The 22,909-nt window shown below is 34.3% G+C and overlaps 1 protein-coding gene across 1 annotated transcript in view; it reads right to left on the bottom strand.

Annotated features, from left to right (window-relative positions):
- The window catches only part of LOC125062188 (dynein axonemal heavy chain 5), a 46,482-nt gene extending 26,713 nt beyond the window's left edge, over positions 1 to 19,769 (bottom strand). The window contains 17 exon segments of the mRNA XM_047667900.1: positions 4,373 to 4,511; positions 5,246 to 5,391; positions 5,588 to 5,727; positions 5,798 to 5,852; positions 6,220 to 6,493; positions 6,934 to 7,137; positions 7,449 to 7,630; positions 10,218 to 10,365; positions 10,787 to 11,010; positions 12,265 to 12,589; positions 12,942 to 13,223; positions 13,612 to 13,728; positions 14,269 to 14,429; positions 14,844 to 15,028; positions 15,253 to 15,524; positions 15,916 to 16,053; positions 19,749 to 19,769. Of these exon segments, the coding sequence (XP_047523856.1) occupies positions 4,373 to 4,511; positions 5,246 to 5,391; positions 5,588 to 5,727; positions 5,798 to 5,852; positions 6,220 to 6,493; positions 6,934 to 7,137; positions 7,449 to 7,630; positions 10,218 to 10,365; positions 10,787 to 11,010; positions 12,265 to 12,589; positions 12,942 to 13,223; positions 13,612 to 13,728; positions 14,269 to 14,429; positions 14,844 to 15,028; positions 15,253 to 15,524; positions 15,916 to 16,053; positions 19,749 to 19,769 (3,013 nt within the window).
- Between the last annotated feature and the right edge of the window lie 3,140 nt (positions 19,770 to 22,909).

Raw genomic sequence — 22,909 nt, 5'->3', positions numbered from 1 at the left:
ATAAGTAAACAATCACAGACAAAGTAATGAGAAAATAGATTAACATGTATAAACAGTAGCAAACACAAAACAAAAACTCTCTTTCTCTTTTATACTAATAAGCTTGACCGAGCGCGAGAGAGACGGACTGTCTTCATGATGCATATTCAGTGAGAGGTCACGCCTCGCGCTGAGAGTACAAAGTGTAAATGTGTTGAAGCCGCCAGCTTTAGATAACACAATAGGAGATGGAATACGAGCCTAAGGCCGTTTCTCCACTGCTCCGGTCCGGCAAACGTTAATTACCGATCCGATTTAGAAACTCACAAAAGTACTTACGTACTTCTCCACTACTCCGGCAACCGGTTTTTAACGTTCCGATAACTTGCTAGATCGGAACGCGGTGTTTTATCGGTCCAAGTATATCCAAGTATCAAAGAGGTTATAAATTAATATTCACAGGTTTATTTATAGTTCCTTTAATTTGAAAGAATCTGGATAACCTGGACCAAACCAAATTATGTTGCTATTTATTTATATTTATATACCTATGGTATATTAGTGAACTATTTATTAAGTAGATTATAATATTTTAAGATAGACAATATAAAAAAAAGTAATAAACTTGCCAGGGCAATAAAATATTCAGAATATAGAACAAACGATTTTTAATAAAATATAGTATTTGGGTTTTAGTTAATATAGGTGTTGCATGATAAATATACAAGTATCGATTATTGTCGGATCGGATATAGTGGAGATGCGCAATTCGGCCTTCCGATATTTTTCTCATGACTCATTCCGGTATCCGACGCCGGACCGGAGCAGTGGAGAAAGGGCCTTAGCCTGAGAATTTCCATTCACGAAAACCAGGAACATATAAATTGAAAGAGGTCGTAAAGAACGATCGATAATACGCAAGCGCAATGGTTGTGACTCAACGTGGCGTAAAAGTTTGTAGGGCGATGGAATACGGGCCTTAGTCTGCGAACTTCCATTTACGAAAACTAGGAACGTATAAATTTAAAGAGGTTGTGAGGAATGCCAATACGCAAGCGCAGTGGCGTGCGGTACAGCGTTGCGTAAAGATTGTAGGGGTGGAATACGAGCCATAGCCTGAGAATTTCCATTCGAGAAAGCCAGGGACATATAAATTGAAAGAGGTCGTAAAGAATGATCGATAATACGCAAGCGCAGTGGTTTGTGGCTCAGCGTGGCTTAAAAAGTTGTAGCGGGTACGTAAAATACGAGACTGGGGCTGAGATATTTTCATTCGCGATAACTAGGAACGTATAAATTTAAAGAGGTTGTCAGGAATGCCAATACGCAAGCGCAGTGGCGTGCGGTAGGGCGTAGCGTGAAGTTTGTAGGGGTGGAATACGAGCCATAGCCTGAGAATTTCCATTCGAGAAAGCCAGGGACATATAAATTGAAAGAGGTCGTAGAGAATGATTGATAATACGCAAGCGCAGTGGTTTGTGGCTCAGCGTGGCTTAAAAAGTTGTAGCGGGTACGTAAAATACGAGACTGGGGCTGAGATATTTTCATTCGCGATAACTAGGAACGTATAAATTTAAAGAGGTTGTCAGGAATGCCAATACGCAAGCGCAGTGGCGTGCGGTAGGGCGTAGCGTGAAGTTTGTAGGGGTGGAATACGAGCCAACCTGAGAATTTCTGTTCACTAAAACCAGGAACATATAAATTTAAAGAGGTCATGAGGAATGATAATACGCAAGCGCAGTAGCGTGTGGTTCAGTGTGGCGTAAAAGTTTGTACGGGAATGGAATACGAGCCTTAGTCTGCGAACTTCCATTTACGAAAACTAGGAACGTATAAATTTAAAGAGGTGGTGAGGAATGCCAATTCGCAAGCGCAGTGGCGTGCGGTACAGCGTAGCGTAAAGTTTGTAGGGGTGGAATACGAGACTTAAACTGAGAATTTCTATTCACGAAAACCAGGAACATATAAATTGAAAGAGGTCGTAAAGAACGATCGATAATACGCAAGCGCAGTACTAATGTGTCATCTAAAGCTGGTGGCTTCAACACATTTACACTTTGTGCTTGTGTAGTGTCTGTGAATAAACGATAGGCGTGACCTAGCACTGAATATGCATCATGAAGACTGTCCGTCTCTCTCGCGCTCGGTCAAGCTTATGAGTATAAAAGAGACAGTTATTGTTTTGCTTTTGCTATTGTTTATAGCGCGGCTATGCGTAGCGTAAAGTTTGTAGGGGGTGGAATACGAGACTTAACCTGAGAATTTCTATTCACGAAAACCAGGAACATATAAATTGAAAGAGATCGTAAAGAACGATTGATAATACGCAAGCGCAGTACTAATGTGTCATCTAAAGCTGGTGGCTTCAACACATTTACACTTTGTGCTTGTGTAGTGTCTGTGAATAAGCGATAGGCGTGACCTAGCACTGAATATGCATCATGAAGACTGTCCGTCTCTCTCGCGCTCGGTCAAGCTTATGAGTATAAAAGAGACAGTTATTGTTTTGCTTTTGCTACTGTTTATAGCGCAGCTATGCGTAGCGTGAAGTTTGTAGGGGGTGGAATACGAGCCTTAGTCTGAGAATATTCATTTACATAACCAGGAACGTATAAATTTTAAGAGGTCGTAAGGAACGACAGTTAATACGCAAGCGCAGTGGCGTGCGGTACAGCGTAGCGTAAAGTTTGTAGGGGTGGAATACGAGCCTTAACCTGAGAATTTCTATTCACAAAACCCAGGAATATATAAATTGAAAGAGGTCGTAAAGAACGATCGATAATACGCAAGCGCAGTATTAATGTGTCATCTAAAGCTGGCGGCTTCACATTTACACTTTGTGCTTGTGTAGTGTCTGTGAATAAGCGCGAGGCGTGACCTCGCACTGAATATGCATCACGAAGACTGTCCGTCTCTCTCGCGCTCGGTCAAGCTTATGAGTATGAAAGAGACAGTTATTGTTTTGCTTTTGCTACTGTTTATAGCGCGGCTATGCGCAGCGTAAAGTTTGTAGGGGGTGGAATACGAGCCTTAGTCTGGGAATATTCATTTACAAAACTAGGAACGTATAAATTGAAAGAGGTCGTAAGGAACGACAGATAATACGCAAGCGCAGTAGCGTGTGGGTCAGCGTGGCGTAAAAATTGTATCGAATAAAATACGAGACCGAGGCTGATATAGTTCCATTCGCGAAAACTAGTGACGTATAGATTGAAAGAGGTTGTGAGGAATGCCATTACGCAAGCGCAGTAAGTATAAGGTCGGTTACACTACTCTACGCACACTAATGCAATTAATGCAAATATGACTTTTTTGCCAAGGTATATATTTTAGTCTACTCTGGTTTTAGTAAGGTTGATTGGGTTGTAAATGAATAAAAATGTGTCAAATACATATAAATATTATGTGCATACGAGGGTTGATCCTAAAGTTCTAAGCCCGACCAAGAACGTAAAAGAGTAGTTGTGTAAATAATTTTTCATTTGTCGATAGATTAAGATGATTAAAATAATTAAAAACATTGTGCACCATTTCACGAGATTGTCCTGGTAATGTTTGAAAAAAGATCAACATAAACAGTAGCAAAAGCAAAACAATAACTGTCTCTTTTATACTCATAAGCTTGACCGAGCGCGAGAGAGACGGACAGCCTTTTCATGATGTATTTGTGATTGTATTTCAGTTTGACATCACGCCTCGCGCTTATTCACAGACACTACACAAGCACAAAGTGTAAATGTGTTGAAGCCGCCAGCTTTAGATAACATAAGTAGTTGGTAAGAGAGGTTCTAGAATACGAGCTTTAGTCTGAGAATTTCCATCACGAGAACCACGAACGTATAAATTAAACGAGGAATGTATAAAATTGAAAGAGGTCGTAAGGAACGATAGATAATACGCAAGCGCAGTAAGTAGCGTGCGGCTCAACGTGTCGTAAAGTTTGTAGGGAGAGGGTGGAATACGAGCCATAGTCTGAGAATTTACATCACGAAAACCACGAACGTATAAATTAAACGAGGTCGTGAGAAATGATAATACGCAAGCGCAGTAGCGTGTGGCTCAGTGTGGCGTAAAAAGTTTGTAGCTTCTTGTGGCGTTGCATTTTAGTTTTATTCGTAGTTCCGTCTACGCTCGTAGCATTTTATGGTTTCTTTTTGTATTTTGTTTATTGTTAGCTGTAGTTTCGATACTCAAAATGTATATTTTAAATCTGTGATAATATATTTTAACTTCACGTTCATATTGAATTATGCCAAGTCAGTAAATTTTATAAGTAGGTAAATAAATATATCATAACACGGAAATATAAGTTAGTATTTCGTAGCAGAAGTTAGTTATTATTTCATGAGATTATTATTATTTATTTGAGTTTAATATTTGGATGTACTAAAACAGTTACCAGTGGTTTCGAAGTCTTGCGAAATCTGTTTAATAATGAGGTCTAGAGCTCTTCTGGTCACTTTAATCAGGACATCAATAACTTTTCTACTGTAGTAACGACGCATTTCACTCACAGCATTTTTCACCATTTCCTACGAATTTCAAAATAAAATGACTTAAAGTAATACTTATTTATAACTATATAGACTTATTTTAATAAATTTTCAATTGAATAGCGCTTTAATAAGATTTATAAGTTAATGTAACTGTTCATAATAAAATTACTGTAAGTACATAATAAGGTTGATAGGAATTTTTTTGAATGCCAAAAATATTTGCCATCAAGCTACACTAGTGTAGCTACACTGCTATTTTGTTATAGCAGTCATCTATTGCAGTTTTAAGACATAATCTTTTTTGAAGTTGAACTTCTTTATGAGGGTTGAAACGCATGAGGGTAACATTTTTACGGATAATAATGCAATAAAAATAATATTAGCGTCACGAAGAAGAAGAAAACGGAGAGAGTGATTGAGACCGATTAAGAGAGAGTGAGAAAGGGCGAACGTAGCATGAAGCAAATAGCCATGGAGCGAGAGTATCCCTACAAAGATCGAAAAAAAATACTATTGGTTGACGTTTAGTAGTTACATATTAGAACTTTAGATAGCAATTCTGTCGAATAACGTCTTGTGCAGTAAATGCAGATTTATTTTTTTACGTATAGGTACAGTGTGTTAACAGTGTGAATATAGATATACAAATACATGGAGTGATCATATACTGGTACATGATCATCTATTGGGGCTTTTACCTTAAAAATAAGTTTCACTTCTGACATGTGTACTTTGTACACACGCACTTTTTTTTAATTCAAAGTTCTTACTTGCATACTTTTGGACAGTCCACCTGCGGGTATGGACAATAATCTATGTGGACTTTCAAAGCACTCCCAAACTGCAGACCAATCTTGTTGCCCGCTGCTTGTTGATTCGTTTAGTGTTGATACTGTAGCGCTACCATGGACATCATCTACCAGCAGTTCAATTTTTTAAATTAATATTATAAACAGATTAAAATATATTTTTGGCTTATATGGAACATTTTATAAAAACTAGGTGTGAACTTTTATTTTAACATCGCTTGAGCTATAATCTAATTGAAATAGGTTTTGTCTTGGTGTTTTCGTCTCCGTAACTGCACACGAATAAAACTTTAAAAAATCTACCTTCGGCAATCAAAAATTCAAAATCAGGATTTATTTCAGCTGGCTTGATTTGTTGAGCCGCTTTCTTAACCAGATCCAAAACTTCCTCGACCGCCTCTTCTACCATAAGACTCTTTCTATTTAATTCCACACACGCATTCCTGTACAAACAATGTATGTATGTTTTACACTTTTAAATATCTCTTAAAAAATAGGTCAGAAGTCACTTACCGACACTTTGTCTCGACATATTCAATAAATTCATCTACAGCCCACGGAGTTTCATCTAAAATAGGAATAAGAGAAGTAAGAATAACTTTCATTGATATTTCAAAAGCTATTGACTATGAGACTGATGAGACCGTGACCACGCACGCTGTAAAGCACGCGAAACGTCGGATAAATTTAAAATTATGTCAAATAATTGTAAACTTATAATAATACATAACTTTAATCCGGTAAAAGCTTTTTTCTTTAGATGAGCCTATTTACCAAGAAAAAGTACAACATTTAAACCAAGTAACAAGGTTGATAGGTGTACGAGATCACAAGAGACTATGGTATTTCAAGCTTGGATAAGAGTTGTCAGAAACAAAAAAGATCGGAGCCAGTTACATCAAAAGATTTACATAATATAGTTAACTACAGATTACCTGGTAAAGCTATCAACGTAACTTCCTGCATTCCGGATAGTACGTAAATAATTCTATTTGTATAAATATCATGTACTCTAGTCACAAGTACATCAAAGCTATTAATAGCAGCATTAGCTCTATCCACAAACTCCTTCCAATCCTCGCTTGTCCACGTAACTGAACGCAGTCCTGGTAGGAGAAGAGAGGAAAGACGAACCACTTGTGGAAGCAAAAGTGGGCGAACTTCTAGTTTAACTTGACGTACGCATCGTAAATAGTCTTCTAATAGAAACTAAAAATTAATTTAACAATTATAAATTATTTAAAAAGGATATTTTGTATCTATCTGTACGTTATGTAACACGTACATTGGTGCAAAGAAAAATATTTTTAAATTCCTTCCCCGAAACTGAGCTACGAATTACCGCGCTTTAAGCGTATTTATAAGTTATATATGTATGTATACAACTAATAAGGATATTTTGAGCATATAATATTTAACTAGCTAATATATAAAGGACATAAGCTTAAACTACTGAAAAGATTTTAAAATTATAACCTATGTAAAGCTGACCAGAGAATAACCTAGGCTTTATAAGATGCTACGACCGACTTAACGGTAATAAAACCGCAGGGGAATTCCTAGATGTGAAATACTAAAATTCATTCATCCATAACATAAGTAAAGAATAATCTATTTATTTCTTAAAATGTCCCCTAAACATATATTACCTGTAAAGAATCATTGACGAGTGTAAAATAATTGTTCTTCGAGTATAAAGAATGACATACGATTGGGAGGTCTACGCCCATCTTAACGAGACAGTCCGACTCCCGTATTAGCAATTTTATGGTATGATCAAGATTCACACCTATTTGACCAGTATCATCGATTTTAAGTAATGTATTATTTAAGCTGTCGTCAACATCCCACACCTAAAACATATTTTAAGATTATAATAATATTAAATCTGAAATCGAATAATATAGAATTTACAAATAATTTAAATATTATTTCAAATAATTAATTATTCGACTTCAGTTTAAATATCCACATCAGTTCCTATTAGGACTAACTATGAATTCTAAGTTTGTCTAATATTTAAATAATCGTAGTAAACTAACTAATGTATGATATGCCTTTAAAACAATTATTTTCCAGATAATTCCGTAAATCCAAAAATTCTTAATTACTATTATTTTTCTGTTCAGTTTGGTAAAACATAGAAATATAATATTTAATTTACATTTTGATTCATCCACACAGCACTCATAGTTGTCTCATAATTGTGAATGAGGCTCTTCGTTGCCTGATACTTCCGCAGCATGTCGGCAGCAGCAGGTAAAGCACGTAAAACTGGATGTGCACAAACGCTTTCCACGGTCTCAGTCATATTATACATCAAACATCGCGCCCATTTTATTCGACCTAAATCGTAATTTTACCAGTTAACAGTAACCGTATAAACAATACAAACATTGATAAATAATTGACCCTCTGGAAAACATGCATATTTGTAAGTTTATTCATAGGCTTTATTTCTCCAGGCGGAAATGGCATTCACCCTTAAATCTTGCTCGGATTCTATTTTATAAGTCTGTTGCTGCCAAATTGAAAAAAAAAATAACATTGTAAAAAGGGATTGTAATGAGTAATTTTATTAAAACGTTGTAGTCAAGTAAGTAACCCTAATTTTTTTTTTAATGAAGAAGTAAGACAAGACATAGTCAACAGTAACTTTTAACTGTGTTTATTTTCCAAAAATATCAGAGAGAATAAATATTGTTTTTAAGAAATAATAATTTTGTGAAAGGGCCAACCCGAGGTTTCGTTAGAACACATTCACACCAGGACTCCAGAACTTTATAGGAAATCTACCTACGTCTATCGTCCACGGTTATCGGCGATTCTCAATAAACTACACGTGTAACTACCAAGGCACTAGAGTAACATAAGAAATCTTTTTAAGTTTTAGAAAACATTTATTTACTATCAAAATGAAATAAATAATATAACGTATAAAACCGTGATTTTTAATGAAGGAATGGATGTTAAATCTATTTTATTTACAATAAACACACCTTAGCTTATTTATATTAATCCCAATTTTTTCATTAAAACTACCTATCATTGCATTCTTTCATCTTCCATCTCTTTCTGTTAAATCGTGTTTACGCGTAATAAAAAAAAGTGTGTGCGTGTAACCTTTACGCGCGATTGAAGTAAAACTTCTTTGGCGTTGACGGCATATATCAATGAAATGATTAAATATTAACTTAAATAATAAATATCATATTATAATTTAATTATATTTATTATTCATGTGCTTTACAAAGATTATTCAAATACGAAGGTTAGATCAGCACATGTCAATATAACCTTCTTATTGAATATTATAGAATGTCGCAATCGTCAGAAAAATTATTATTAATTTAGTTATTTTAAAAGTAATAAATCAATAAGTATATTTAGAGATTTTCAAAAAACTTTGCAATTTAAAACATTTTTTTTAAAACTGTTGAATTTTTTTTATTCACATTTCTATTCTCTTATACAACTTGGTTATTTTTATATAAAATAGACCCGATTTTTAAGATAATAATTTGATATTAATTTACTTCTTCCAAAATGGTAAAATACGAAATTAAGCGAAAAAACTGGCCTACTACTATGTATAACAAAAGAAAAGCAAGCTAGGATGGGAACCCTCTTTAGTGGAATTTTAATTTGGTTACATGTTACTAGTATGAATTTTCATTTTAAATATAAATAACAACATAATTACAAGAACCAGTATCAAATAAAACGAATGAATGCTATCCTAAACCAAGAAACTGACTTTAATCAGTTCAAATAATGCAACACTAGATGGCGCTGACGGACTTATAAAACGCGCTATCGTATTATTTTAAATAGCGGAAACTACGTTAACTAGCGTTACTTAAATTAGAAAAAAATCCGAGTTACTCTGTAGTCGTACCTAAAGAAGTTTTACTTAAAAAAATAAAGGAAAATAAATCTAAACCGCGTTTTACGATTACTAAAAAAGTTCACTATGTACTTAAAATAACTTTATCGAGAGAGCGCGCCACAATTCCGCCCACCGCTTTGAGCAACACTCTCACCAGGAAAACATAAAATGGCAGAAATAATGTCTCGCACGTCGGATATCGATCGGAGCTCGTCGCAATAACAAACCGGACATCTCGAACTACAAAAGTGCGATATATATAGCCTAACGCTTTCACCAGGAAAACATAAATTGGCAGGCATAATTTCTCCCATGTCGGCTATTGATCGATTGGGGCTCGTCGCAATAACCGAGCGACTCGAACTACAAACGTGCGATATAGCCGAACGGTTTGAGCCGCACTTTCACCAGGGAAGTATAAATCGTCCGAAGATGGTTTTCAGCCCCTGCTAGATATCGATCGTGGCGCGTCCTAATCGATACTCGTCGTCCTCAAACCACAAAAGTGCAGTTTGGAGCCCATAGCTTTGAGCCACGTTTTTATGAGGAAAACATGATACGACAGGAGATATTTTTCCCCCTCCCCGTAACAGTTGTTAAACTATAGTGCGCATGTGCGTAGGTTACCTTACCAACCGACGACGCGCCAACAAATACCAGATGAACATGAGATAATAGAAGTTTTCCTTCAAAACTTTGTACAAAGTTGTTTTTATAAACTAAGCGCCAATTTAATACTTCATATTTTACGTATCGTTTTTTAAACGAAGAAACGTAAAATACTTAATAATAAACGTAAAACTTTTCAAATTAGAACTCTATTTTCAATTTCTCTATTTTCTTAATTTTGAAAGGGCACTATGGTTAGTACAAAAAACAAATTGTTGTTCAAAAAGTTTCATTTTCTTTTATATCAGGGGGCAAACGGCCGGGTCACATTGTCATAAGGCCCGGAAGTGTGTTACCGGGCGTTTAAGAATTGGTACGCTCTTTTCTTAAAGTAACCTAAGTCGAATTGGTTCGGAAATGCTTCAGTGGGCTTACCAGCAACGGGTGAATAATTTCTGGGCAGTGGTGGATCCTCTTTTTGCCTTTTAAACATTTTCATTATTTTATCAACCTCCTTTTCACTGTACTTTAATACTCTACTATATTTTTCATTTAGTTTTGTTATCTGAATCTTCTGGCTGACCTAAATAGGAAAAAATGTGTCACGTTATACTAATGTTTTTTAATATTGCTTTATTTAAGTTCTCTACGTCCTCTGTTTTAAGTTAAAAGTTTTGTGTCCTCTGTTAAAAGTTTTTGTGGTTGACGTTGATTGGTGTGAGAGAGTTCTGGGATAGTGTGTGTGAATGTCCTATATTAATGACTATTACCAATACAGCCTAGAGATTCTGTAACTCACTTTTTTGGCATTTTGAAAAGGTGGGAGCTTGTAGTTTATTGTTTATCAGAATGCCAAATCATAAAATGACTGCTTCACGACTGATTTGAGAGCGACCGCCGATGCGAAAACCGCTGTGTGAGTTCGAAAAGTGAGTTACAGAATCGCAGGGCAGATTAGATGCCGTGGCCTAATTGGCCTGGAATAATAATAAAACGTATCGTACCTTTTCAAATCTTGTCAAAAATTTAATGCCTTGAGGGGTTTCCCATACACTAGAGAAATTAATTTCTATAGTGCTTCCGATCGACTCACGTAATGCATTCGTTTTGTCTTGAAATGCCTGATAATCTTTATCGAAGTCATTGTTGCGATAGTCAAGGTAGTCATATTGGCACGTTGTCACTGCTTTCTTTGCCTCTTCGAAAGCGTGCATAGCTTCTTCAAGATCTAGCATAAATATTTGAGATAGATTTATACTCGATACTTATTTAATAAGTATTTCAATCATATTCTTGATAGTATATAAGATATATTTAACAAATCAATGTAACAGAATAAAAATATGTATAGTTAAATGTGACAGTAAGCAGTGTTGGCCTAGTGGTTTTAGCGTTCTACAATCCCTGAGGTCGAAGTTTCGATCCCCGGCTATGCACCAATGGACTTTCTAGTTTCTATGAACGAACATTCGCTCGAACGGTGAAGGAAAACATCGTGAGGAAACCGACATGTCTTAGACCCAATAAGTCGACAGGGTGTGTCAGGCTCTGGAGGCTGGTCAACTGCCTATTAGATTGACAAATGATCACGAAACAGATACCGAAATCTGAGCTCCAGAGCTCAAAAAGTTTTAGCGCCACTGTTTTGTTTTATAGTAAGTGAAAATTAAACTTAAAAACAAACCCTCGGCTGAAGGGATATTGAGACACGCACTATAAGTATTTAAATAACTAAATACAGTCAAAACCGTTTATAACGACATCGTTTACAACGACCTATCGGTTATTACAACCAGATTGTACGGTCCCGTCCGAATCCCTAGTAAACTATTCAGTAAACAAACCGCTTATAACAACATCGGATACAGCGACATATCGCTTACAACGACGAAATTTTATCGATATTCATCGGCTATAACGACCAACCGCTTCTTGTCTCAGCAAAACAAAACAATACAAACGATTTTAAATCTTATTTAGAGACGTTGAATGAATATTTAGGCATATTATTATCTACGCACTTTCTCCCAACGAACAGTTTCAGCCAACAACGATTTCGGAGGCTCTTAACGCTGTAACAATTTTGCAAAAATTTGTTGCATTTAACGAACAGTTTGATACTGGTGATACTCATACCTTGAAGAGTATGAAACGTAAAATGCAAAAAATATTTGAGACTGGGCTAAAAAAAAAACAGACCAAAATGACTGATTACTTTTGTACCTAATTATTTCGTAATAAATATTTTTGTTTCTTTTTTGACTCGTTTACATATTATAATATTAACATACCATATTATAACCCATACCTACCTATTCTAGATAGATAACTATGATAATATAACTTGTATGTATTGTACATACATATGAACTATACTTGTGTATATATAATATATGACATTGCTTATAACGACTATCGGATATAACGTCGGCAACTATACGGTCCCTTCAATGTCGTTATAACCGGTTTTGACTGTAGATACCTTCTCCCAATAAAAGCCCTTCCATACGTTTCTCGAACAGGTGATTATAGTCATCCATCAAATCAAACATAGTAATTATTTTATTCAGCCGTTTACAAAATGTATCGAACTTTCCAAACACATAATTCTCAGAGAAACTAAATTGATCCGTATTCGGCAAAAACGGCTGATTCTTGACAAAGATATATGTATCTCTATATGTTTTGTTCAAATTGATGCAGTGCATTAGTTTGTTTCTTACGAGGTCTCGATCTTGTGACCATATAGTCTCTTTGAAACGGCATGTTATATACTGCTTACATGTTTCTATCATTTGATTCGTTATCTAAAACATTTATTGGTGTTTTTTCAAAGCAGTTACGGTACTTATTGCTTGGTAGGAAACACCCTGAGTAAGCGGGGTTCAATTTCAGGTGGAACAATAATTGTATCTACAGGTGCAAATGAACATCGAAACACGGTAGAAGGGTGTCGATTTGTTGGATAATTTCGGGAATTTCACACACAATTTCAAGATGTAATTTCATTGAATACGTACAAACTGTAGCTGGTTTTTTGAATGCATTTATGCACTGGAGTAGTTTTCGAGGTAAATAAAGCAACATATGTCTTAGTTTTAAATCACACAGAGCTTCGGTAACAGATGAAAAGTGAAAGATACGCATGTCTAAACTCACCTTAACCATAAGAGATGATATCCTCTCTGACGTATTATAGAATTGTGATACACTATGAATCAATCTAACGGTTTGTAACAAGCTTAGTATAGAATCTTTGATTTTTACAGGATCATCCAAGTAGAGAGAGTGACAACATTTTTCCATGGCTTGGACAAATTTCGCGTTGTCTTTAGCTTCGTTATAACAAAATGTAATTTTGTGATCGGTGTCTCGCCATAGTTTTATCACTTTGGAATTAGCCAATTGGAGGCATGTCAGGGTAAGTTGAACTTCATGGTCCTAAAAATATTACATATAATAAATCAAATAAGTCTCGCAAGTTCGAAGGCTTTTAGGAATTGATACGCTCTTTTCTTGAACGACCCGTTGCATTGTTTCGAAAATACTTCAGAGGGCCGTTGGTGCCACATAGTGTTGTTGCATGTTTTTTGGCAGGGGGCTCACCTGATGTTAGATGACACTCACATGGAGCCTCATATTGGCAGAAGGCTCGCAAGTGCGTTGCCAGCCTTTTAAGAATTGGTACGTTCTTTTTTTAACGAGTCTACGTCGATTTGGCCACATAGCGGCAGGCAGTTGGAATTACGATACTTAGCCGACAGACAGTCGTTGGTACTCGCATATACTCCATATAATATCTTAGTGTAGTTCAAACTATGGAACTTACTTGTAAGTATGAAACAAGCTGGGAAAACTGCGCTCCTCTTTTCTTCCAATATTCCAGTTCATCTTGAGGGCCACTTGAATCAACTTCACGTCTCAACTGCTCGCTTTCACTGAGAATCTGAAGGAATAATAATCTTGCATTGAGACTTTGGTAACAGCTAACACTCGACTCTCGTTATTAAAACTATTACGCCTATAAGCCAATCCAATGCATTTATTTATTTGTGAAAGTATTATTTTTTACCTAGACATGAAAAGAAAGTGTTACACTAACTAGAACTGTGGCTATATATAAGAGGAAAAAAACTTTTTTATTATCTTTAATTAACTTATGAATGCAAAAAGTATGCTTCGTCTAACTGAATAATAAATAGTTACTGCGGTGACTCGCTTAATTCGATGTTCGATTTACAAGAATTTACAAAACGTTACTTTAATATTTTTATGGGATAGGGGAGGAAAACAACACTCCGCGACGCCCAAAAATGTTGGATGAGTTCCGAGAGGAAGGTGATGAACTTCTAGGCAAACTAAATGAAACGCGACACACGTCCTGCGTGGGCCGGTGCACTTACAAAAAGTTTGGTTGGCTATTAATTGTTTACTTGAAATTATAAAATTGCAATACAGTAATTTAATTGACAAATATTTTACTCACCTCCATGATTTTCTTAATCCATTCAGTGACACGATCCTCTAACATTGTAATTGTATTAAGATTTTTAGTCATTTCTTTAAGTTCCGTGTGGTCTTGCAAATTCGCCATTACCGCTTGTCCATCATCGAAAAGATTTACTTGATTACAGACATCTTCACACACTGTAACAGCATTTTTAACTTTTATCCTAAGATCCTTAAATATTTAAAATTAAAATTATCGGTTTAGTTTTGAAGATTAAATATATTTACAGCTCAAATTTCGTATTTAATTTACCGAACTCTTTACAATTGCACATACTCTCTTGTTGTGTGTGTATTACTAAATTGTATGTACTAAGCATTTAAATAGTTTTTTGTATATGTTATTATATTGTTGATCTAGAAATTAATTAAGCATTTCAATAGGTATTAGAATATACATAAACAAACAAATAAAATATGGAATCAATTTAATTTGATATATATAATAATAAGAAAAAATTTGGTATTTAAAAAACAAAATTACATTACATTTGGAACATAAAAACATTTTAGATGTTTATTTTATTGATTTTTATATAATGAAAGAATTACCTTTAAGAGCGCTACAGAAAGATCTTAAACCTGGCAACAATTGGTTCTTCACAATCGGAAATTTGGTCTCGTCTTCGTCACCATCTGTATTTGGGTGGGCTAATGCGTTCATATACACGTGCTCCATCACACGTTCTACGGCAGTTACGAGGCCAACTTGTTCGGCATTCAAAATTCCGCAGAAACTAAAATATTAACATTAAAACTAGTGCTTCCTATCTGCTAAAACTATTGCAAAGAATAAAAGTGAGAAAAAAATTCACTAACTTATTGTACGTGTACTTATTTACCTATATTAAAAGTACTTTTTCAAATTGTGATATCCTGTATCATTATGGGTGTATTTAAACCTTATATTTTGTCAGTAATGGTTATTATGTGATTAGAAATAATCAGTTTAAATACTTACAGATCTTTATGAAATCCTTCCTCTGGTAACTGTTTGCTTACATTTATTCTGAACATATAGATGCAAACACCTGTAAATTTAACATCCCAGCCATCGGAAAGAAAAAGCTTCTTCTTCAATGTTATTTGTGGAGGCGGCTGTTTTCCTTGCCCTTGCTGTCTTGGCTTTGTGCTTTCAGGCTGGGGTCGGGCTTCCACTTCCTCCACATCTTGATAATACCATAATAATTTGTTTCTCATATGCGGCAGAAATAACTGGTTGATGTCATCTAACTGTAAATAAATAGATCAATAGAAAACTCCCCCAATTGTAAACTTATAAATTATGATTTAGTTATTTAATATTAAACGCTAACATAGATTAGTCCGGGTTATTGTCGTCTATTAAGCTTAAAACCACCGACTCACTAGTTAAAGATTAAAATTATGTCTGAGTAAAGGCTTATATTATCATTACTATAAGCTTAAAAAATATTTTAGGTACATTAAGGGCATTTATTGAATGTAACATTAAAACCGTAAGCATGCGTTTGCTATCATATTTATAAGTTTAGATAGATCTTTTAAATAACATATGGCTTAATTAAACGCAAGATGTTATGTTAGATTAAGAACTTAGTACTATAATTATTTTATATATTTATCCTAAGAAAACCTTGCTTACCATATTCCCCTCGAAGACATGATCCATTATGGCATGTCTCGGTAATCCAGTGCCGTCGATAAGTAACTGGAAAGTGAACTCCAGCCGAGGGTCCATTTCCCCCCGTCGAGCTTTTCGTTCGCATTCTTCTCTCCTTTTCTAAAATAAAACATTTCTTTAAACAACTAGTACTGGCAATTGAAAGTACCATATTTCTTTAAAAACCTGAAGAATATCCATAACATCTTCTTCTTCTTCTTCCTCGCTAGAACCAGGTTTTATACCATGAACAAACATTTTGATTTATATTACAGGTTATTGATCAAGTATTTCTAGTTTGAAGAGACGACTTCTGTTCAATGTTGTATTGTAACTAAGCTAAGTCAAAACTATTCTAATTTATGTAAATTAACGGACAAGTGTAGGGGTGTCATTAGAGGTAGGGAGCAAGCAGTCGTGTTTATTTGCAATACAGAATAAAATACCTAAAACACGCAAACCTTGATAAACCATAATAATACTATAAACAGCTATTTTCTTCGCTATATAATTTTAAAAGCGTTTATTTATGAAACGATTTCAGGTTTTTATTTACACTATATTATTATTGCAAAACGGTGCAATATTAACTTCTTAAAAATATTTTACAGTCTAAAAAAGCGTTTGATAATAATTTAGTTAATTTGCTTTAAAAAAAGTTATACAATCCAAAATCAATAACAAGAGACTTTAAAATAATTTTAGATTTAGAATAAGAGACTTATAAGTTAGTGTAAGGTTGTATATATCTATATATACAGGGTGGCCAAAAAGTCGTGGATCAAACGCAAATAGGGGATAGATGAGGTCATCGGCGGCAAAAAATTGTTCTACGGTAGGTCTCTAAGGTCAACCCCTGCAGAGTTATGATTTATTTTGCGTTTTATAAGAAAATTGACTTTTTTTACTAATTCTTATTAAAATTCGAAAATATCTACATCCTGTATATTTTTCATAATATCCACTAGATTGGTACTGATGAGTTCTTGCGTTAGACATACTATTTATAGTTGTTTATTGAGTGTATTGAAGATAATATTAAGTGATACGATATAACATTTTTTCAAATCATAAATTTTTCTTTACTTTGGACCCCACTGTGAAAAAAAAGAAAAAAATTGCGCGGAAAATTAGAAAATTCAAGAATACTTAACCACCATACAATTCGAACTTTTTGGTGTAACCTTATGGCGTTTGACATAACACAACATTGACAGAATGCGTGCTGCAAATATCGTCAGAGGATGTAAGAAAAATGAATATCGTTCAAAATAAATGCTTCGATCGGAGTTATTATATTGATAATATAATAATATGCGAGCCAGAAAAACAAACAAAGAATGTTGTATAACATAAAGCATTAGAATAATAAACACTTTGTTTCTGAAATATTTTTTAATTCATTATACCAATTTGAAATCAATATTCATAGTTAAGACAGGACAACGTCTGTCGGGTCCGCTAGTACATATATAGAATCTAAAACTAATTAGATAATATTTATTAAATCTCATATCGTAAATGTAGGTATATATACAAGTTGATGGCTATTATTATTTAATTTTTTTATTATATTTTAGTGAATATTTTTCATTAAAGAAATTAAAAAAACGTGCTTGTTTTTCTTAAGCCAATCAACACATTTAACCTAAAATAGTCTCTACACTTGCTACTTAGAATTTAATTGACGAAGTACTTTCGGAATTAGTCTCTATTACTTACGAAGTTACTGATGAACCGGCCAACCATAGACATATCCATGATTAAATTAAGATAAAACCACCTTGGCACCTTCTAAACAAGTGAGCGTAATTTAATGAGGTATTGTGGTTTGTAATACAGTAGTAAAATTGCTATTTATTTTAATTTTAATTGATATTAAGGAAATATAGTTTCCACTCAGCGTAACCGAATCGTTGAATGCGTGCAAAAGAAATCTGTGAACTAAGGTTAAAGAAACGCGATACACCACTAAATGAATTCACATTTTATGCTCACATGGCAAATGATAAGGATCTGTCGTGCCTTCAGATGATAAACTAGCATTTGCCACGAAGAACCATAAAAAAACTTTGAAAAATATAGTATCTTTGTCTATTTATTTCCCTTTTCGTAAGCTTTAAAAGATATTATTGAGCTACACTTCTTTCTATGGCAAAACTTTGTTACTTCCTTATTTCTTACACATATTCTATTTTCTTTGCAATAATACGTGTTTTTGGATAAGTTTGAGGAACGGATGGCGTAACGGTGAGTTATCTAACTAATTCAAGTTTTAATTGAAATAGTGGCACTGATTTAGATACCAATCCTTTTGATTATGATTTCTCATGCTAAAAATCGGGCTTAACAATCTGTTTCTAGAGAAAAAGATAAAAGAAAATTATAATTTCTCATGATCACACATTGTGTACCATAAAATACATTGCTGTCTACTATGTAGACCAAAAATATTGTAATCACATATATATTTTTACCATATAATGTAATCCACACAAAGACATACACATTGGGCAAATAATAAGAAAACGAACGCATTAGGATATCGGACTTTTAAAACATTCACCTCAATATTTACTTACTCATAAACATACTAAAACGCTTCCAATGCTTTTGATTTACGTATACTGTCGCTTTTCTTTTAGCTAATTAAGGTGATACCTTTGCGGATAAGGCCGTTACACATTGCAGATAAATAATACAATTCTAACGATTAAACCATGGGACAGTTGCCGCTGCTACCCTTTATTTTTGTTCATAGATTTTTATAGGCAAGTATACGATCAACCTTTAGTGCCTGACACACTTCGATAATTATGAGTGTATATTATACGCCATTAAAAGTATGAATTCTTCCAATATGTGATATTTATTATTATTTAGAAGCATAGTCAATGTTAATATTATAAGTTTTAAATTATCTATAATATATAAAATTCTCGTGTCACAATTTTCGTTCCCATACTCCTCCGAAAGGATTTGACCGATTCTTACAAAATTTTTTATGCATATCCAGTAAGTCTGAGAATCGGCTTCTATGAATCTTAATAACCCCTAAATTTTCATTTATATTTTTAGATACAATTTATTGTTTTTATTTTTTTATTATACAGCATACAAAAATTCATACAACCCTTAATTTTCACCCCTCTAACGATCAACCCTTATTTTTTATTAGTAAATTAAAATCTTATGACTTGAACTCTTGAGGTTTATATAGAGAGAGGTACCTACTAAAAAGGTAGGCTAAGTAAATCACATTGAGGAGAAACGAAGTTTGCGGGGGCAGCTAGTAATTCATAATAATTAACAATCACTGTTTACATTACACAATTCTATTATTTAATTTATGTAATAAAAATTGAGATCGACAAAAGCTGACAAAATTGGATGATGACAAAAAATATAATAGGGAAAAAGTTTGGTCGGAGGAGGTTGGACAGGGGTCGCAGCTTAGAGTAATAAAATTGTATATGTATTTCTTTTTTTGTATAATGTATCTAAAATGTGGATAAAAAATGGCTTATTATTATTTATTATAATAATAATGTCTATAAGTTTATTCTAATGAGGGTGTTAGTTCTTTCACTGATCACAAATTATATTACGTGAAATAATTTATTTAATAAACTATATAGATTTATTATAATATATTAATTGGTAAAGACTTGTTTTTTATTATATACTCAAGTAATCCGTAGATTATTAAAAAGTACCGAAATTAATTTAAAAGCCACCTACATTTTAAAGATATTTTTACACAGAATAACATATTTTTGTCGAACATAATATATATGCATAGATTATATATGTACCTGCACAACTTCCGAATCCATTTCAATGCACAACACACTCAATTTTACAAGAAAAAATCCGTAATATTATTTCCGTGTTCGGCACATGTATAGCTTCGCGTATTTTTTGACTGACTCGCAGTTGATTCGTGTCATTTGTATGACAAGCCCCAAAATTGCTTACATAAAGTGTACTAGTAGTGCTTTTATAGATGCTTATCGTGTTTTTGACGTAAGATTTGTATGGAAAAATGCCGTGATCGAAGGCTGTGTAATAAAACATAAAACCCACATTGGTAAATATATGGAATGAACCATGTAATAACATATGCAAACCCCCGAGCTCGTACAATGTGGGATCGTGCAGCAAAATCTATTTATTAATCCTTCATCCTAAAAGTAGTCTTTTGAATATGTGGATGGACTACCTGTAACTTGATTTTTTATTTATAGTCCATACTGTTTTTACAGTTAATAAATTGTATTAGTCTGTAGAAGAATCAGACTAAACTTATACATTATAGCTATTAAACACTATCATCGGTATTTTAAGAACAATTGTTTAATTATTTTCTTCTGATCGTCAAAATACTATTTTAAAGGACGTTTTTATCTGTCTTGACGCCGAGGAGAATAATTAAATATGTGTTAGACTCCTCAATCGTGACCTTAGTCATACTAAATCAAACTGAAAATATCACTTACGTATAGTTGATAACATGTAAATAGTATTGTTGGGAAATTTTACTTTCGCCATAATTACGGTATTATAGTTATCATGGGTTTTAATAAATATATAAATAGCTAGCGTGGGGACTACAGACCATTCCCTCTCGCCTAAGAGAGGAGGCCTATGGACATATACAACGTGTAATTGAGTACGCTGAAAATCTTGAAGTTTATTAAAATTATACTGAGTACAACGTGAAGATTTTTACTGATAGGGTCCCATCAAAAGAATTTGCCACGGGCCCCAGATGGTATAGTTACGCCACTGCCTGAAAGGGTGGGCAGAGATCACGGATCTCCACTAAGGTCCTGACATACCTTTTTCGTTTCTTCCACTTTCATGACATTCCATGAAGCTCGGATTTGCTCCAGGTATGTACGACATAGCCTACCCGACCCGACCCTACCGTCCACGGTTGCCTAAGACATAGGCCGATTCTCATTCATCCTTTCTACATGGCCATGGGCATTATTATTAAAAACGATTGTGTAATAAGACTAATGTGAATTAATATAAAAGACTCCGATAAAACGTTTATAAGATAGTATCCAGCCCTCTAATTTTTATGGAAGATACGTACCCGGTACCACTGATAACAATTCTATTTTTCTTTTGACCGCAATCGCTGGTTAAAATTTATTTCTACGTAGGTAAAAATTTGATTAGCAATTTTTCGTATATTACAAATAATTTTATATAATTATTGAACAACTTGTCTTTGCTTGGATAAGAATTTAAGTGTCCCACCCACTGGATGGCGTTTGAGAGCAGGGTTTGAACCTTGACGTCATATCCTTAGAGATGCGTAAATTAACTTCCGCCTCGGATTTCAAAAGAGAAAGCGATCGTACCTCAGTGTTGTCTTCTTCATCATCCACATAATCATATTTAATAAATGCATAACGGAGTTGATTCTCGAACTGTTGTCTCGCTTCGGCCTTTTCTTGCTTGCTCAATTTATCCATACCAATCAACACTATATAATTGACACGTCTTACTATGAATTGGCAAGAGATACAATTTTTAAATTTGTGTACGCTAACAACAACCCTTTAACACCATAGAACCGTGTGAAGCTATCGATAAAACAAGGTGTGAAAGACACGTAGTTAAGTTATATAGAATCACTCTATGGCTTACTTATATAGGAGTGTGTTGAAGCTACCACACTCGTTGGAACGATACATAGAAATATTATCAGAATATTTCCTATGAATATTTTTAGATAGCAGTATCAATTTCATATGTTTCGCAATGGCAATATCTCGTTCGTTTTATTGAACTAAGCTTTCATTATGTAGTATGATAAAAGCTCCGTACTATTCATATACTGTAGAGTATGTTAAAGTATGTAATCTTGATAGCTGTACTAGTATCCAACATATGTTTTTTCGTCGAAGTCTGATTCGCAAATGTTATACATCTAATATGAAATAAGTGAAGTAATATTTTAGTATTAAATATATTTAATACTAAACACACATCAGGCCAATGTAGCATACATTTTTGTCTGTCGTTTTCAGAAAGTGAATATAATTTAGAAAAGTTAAGATTTTTATACATAGCAATAAAAATAAGATAAAAGGCTTTGAAAACTTTGTTTAAAAACGCGACAGTATTTCTTTTATTAATTTTCTTAGGTTATCCACGGGTCACCTCAATATTTACGACCATAATGAAACAGCAGCAGTGTTGGCCTACTGGCTTCAGCGTGCGACTCTCATCCCTGAGGTCGTAGGTTCGATCCCCGGCTCAGGAGGACATCGAGAGGAAACCGACATGTCTTAGACCCAAAAAGTCGACGGCGTGTGTCAGGCACTGGAGGCTGATAACCTTCTAGCCTATGAGAGTTAAAAATGATCGTGAAACAGATTCAGAAATCTGAGGCCCAGACCTAAAGAGGTTGTAGCGCCACTGATTTATGTTATAATGAAATAGCGCATGGAAAGTAAGTAATTGCGACGTTAAATGATGAAGATTTTTATTTGTATCTATTTTAAAGGACAAGTTTCAAATGGGCATGAAATTCAGGTGAGTTCCACTTGTTTATTTTATTATGTGCTAAGGCTGAAGGCTCGCGACTGCTTTGCCACATTGGTACCTACATCAATGGGTTCGAAATCAAATTATGCAGCTCCACATAGTACATACACACACAGCTTCCCAGTTGCACCCCGCGGTTTCACGCGTGTTAATAAAATAAAAAAAGTGTGTGTGTACAAAGTACACATGTCAGAAGTGAAACTTCAAAAAGCAACATGGCGCGTAACCGAAAAACGTGACGATTTTCTACAAAATTTCTCCCATACGTCGATAAAGAAGGTTCACTTCAAAACTAAATACTTTAACATATTCCATAAGAGACTAAGAATAGTGCCAGCACCCTGTTCCCACACATCCCGCCTAGCCGCTATAAACGGGAGCATGCTACTTGAGCACTACTTTAAAACTA

This window comes from Pieris napi, chromosome Z, assembly GCF_905475465.1.
Source record: "Pieris napi chromosome Z, ilPieNapi1.2, whole genome shotgun sequence".
In the NCBI taxonomy this organism is placed as follows: domain Eukaryota; kingdom Metazoa; phylum Arthropoda; class Insecta; order Lepidoptera; family Pieridae; genus Pieris; species Pieris napi.
Note: the sequence above shows the minus strand (reverse complement) of the source record. Positions and strands in the feature narration are given on the sequence as shown.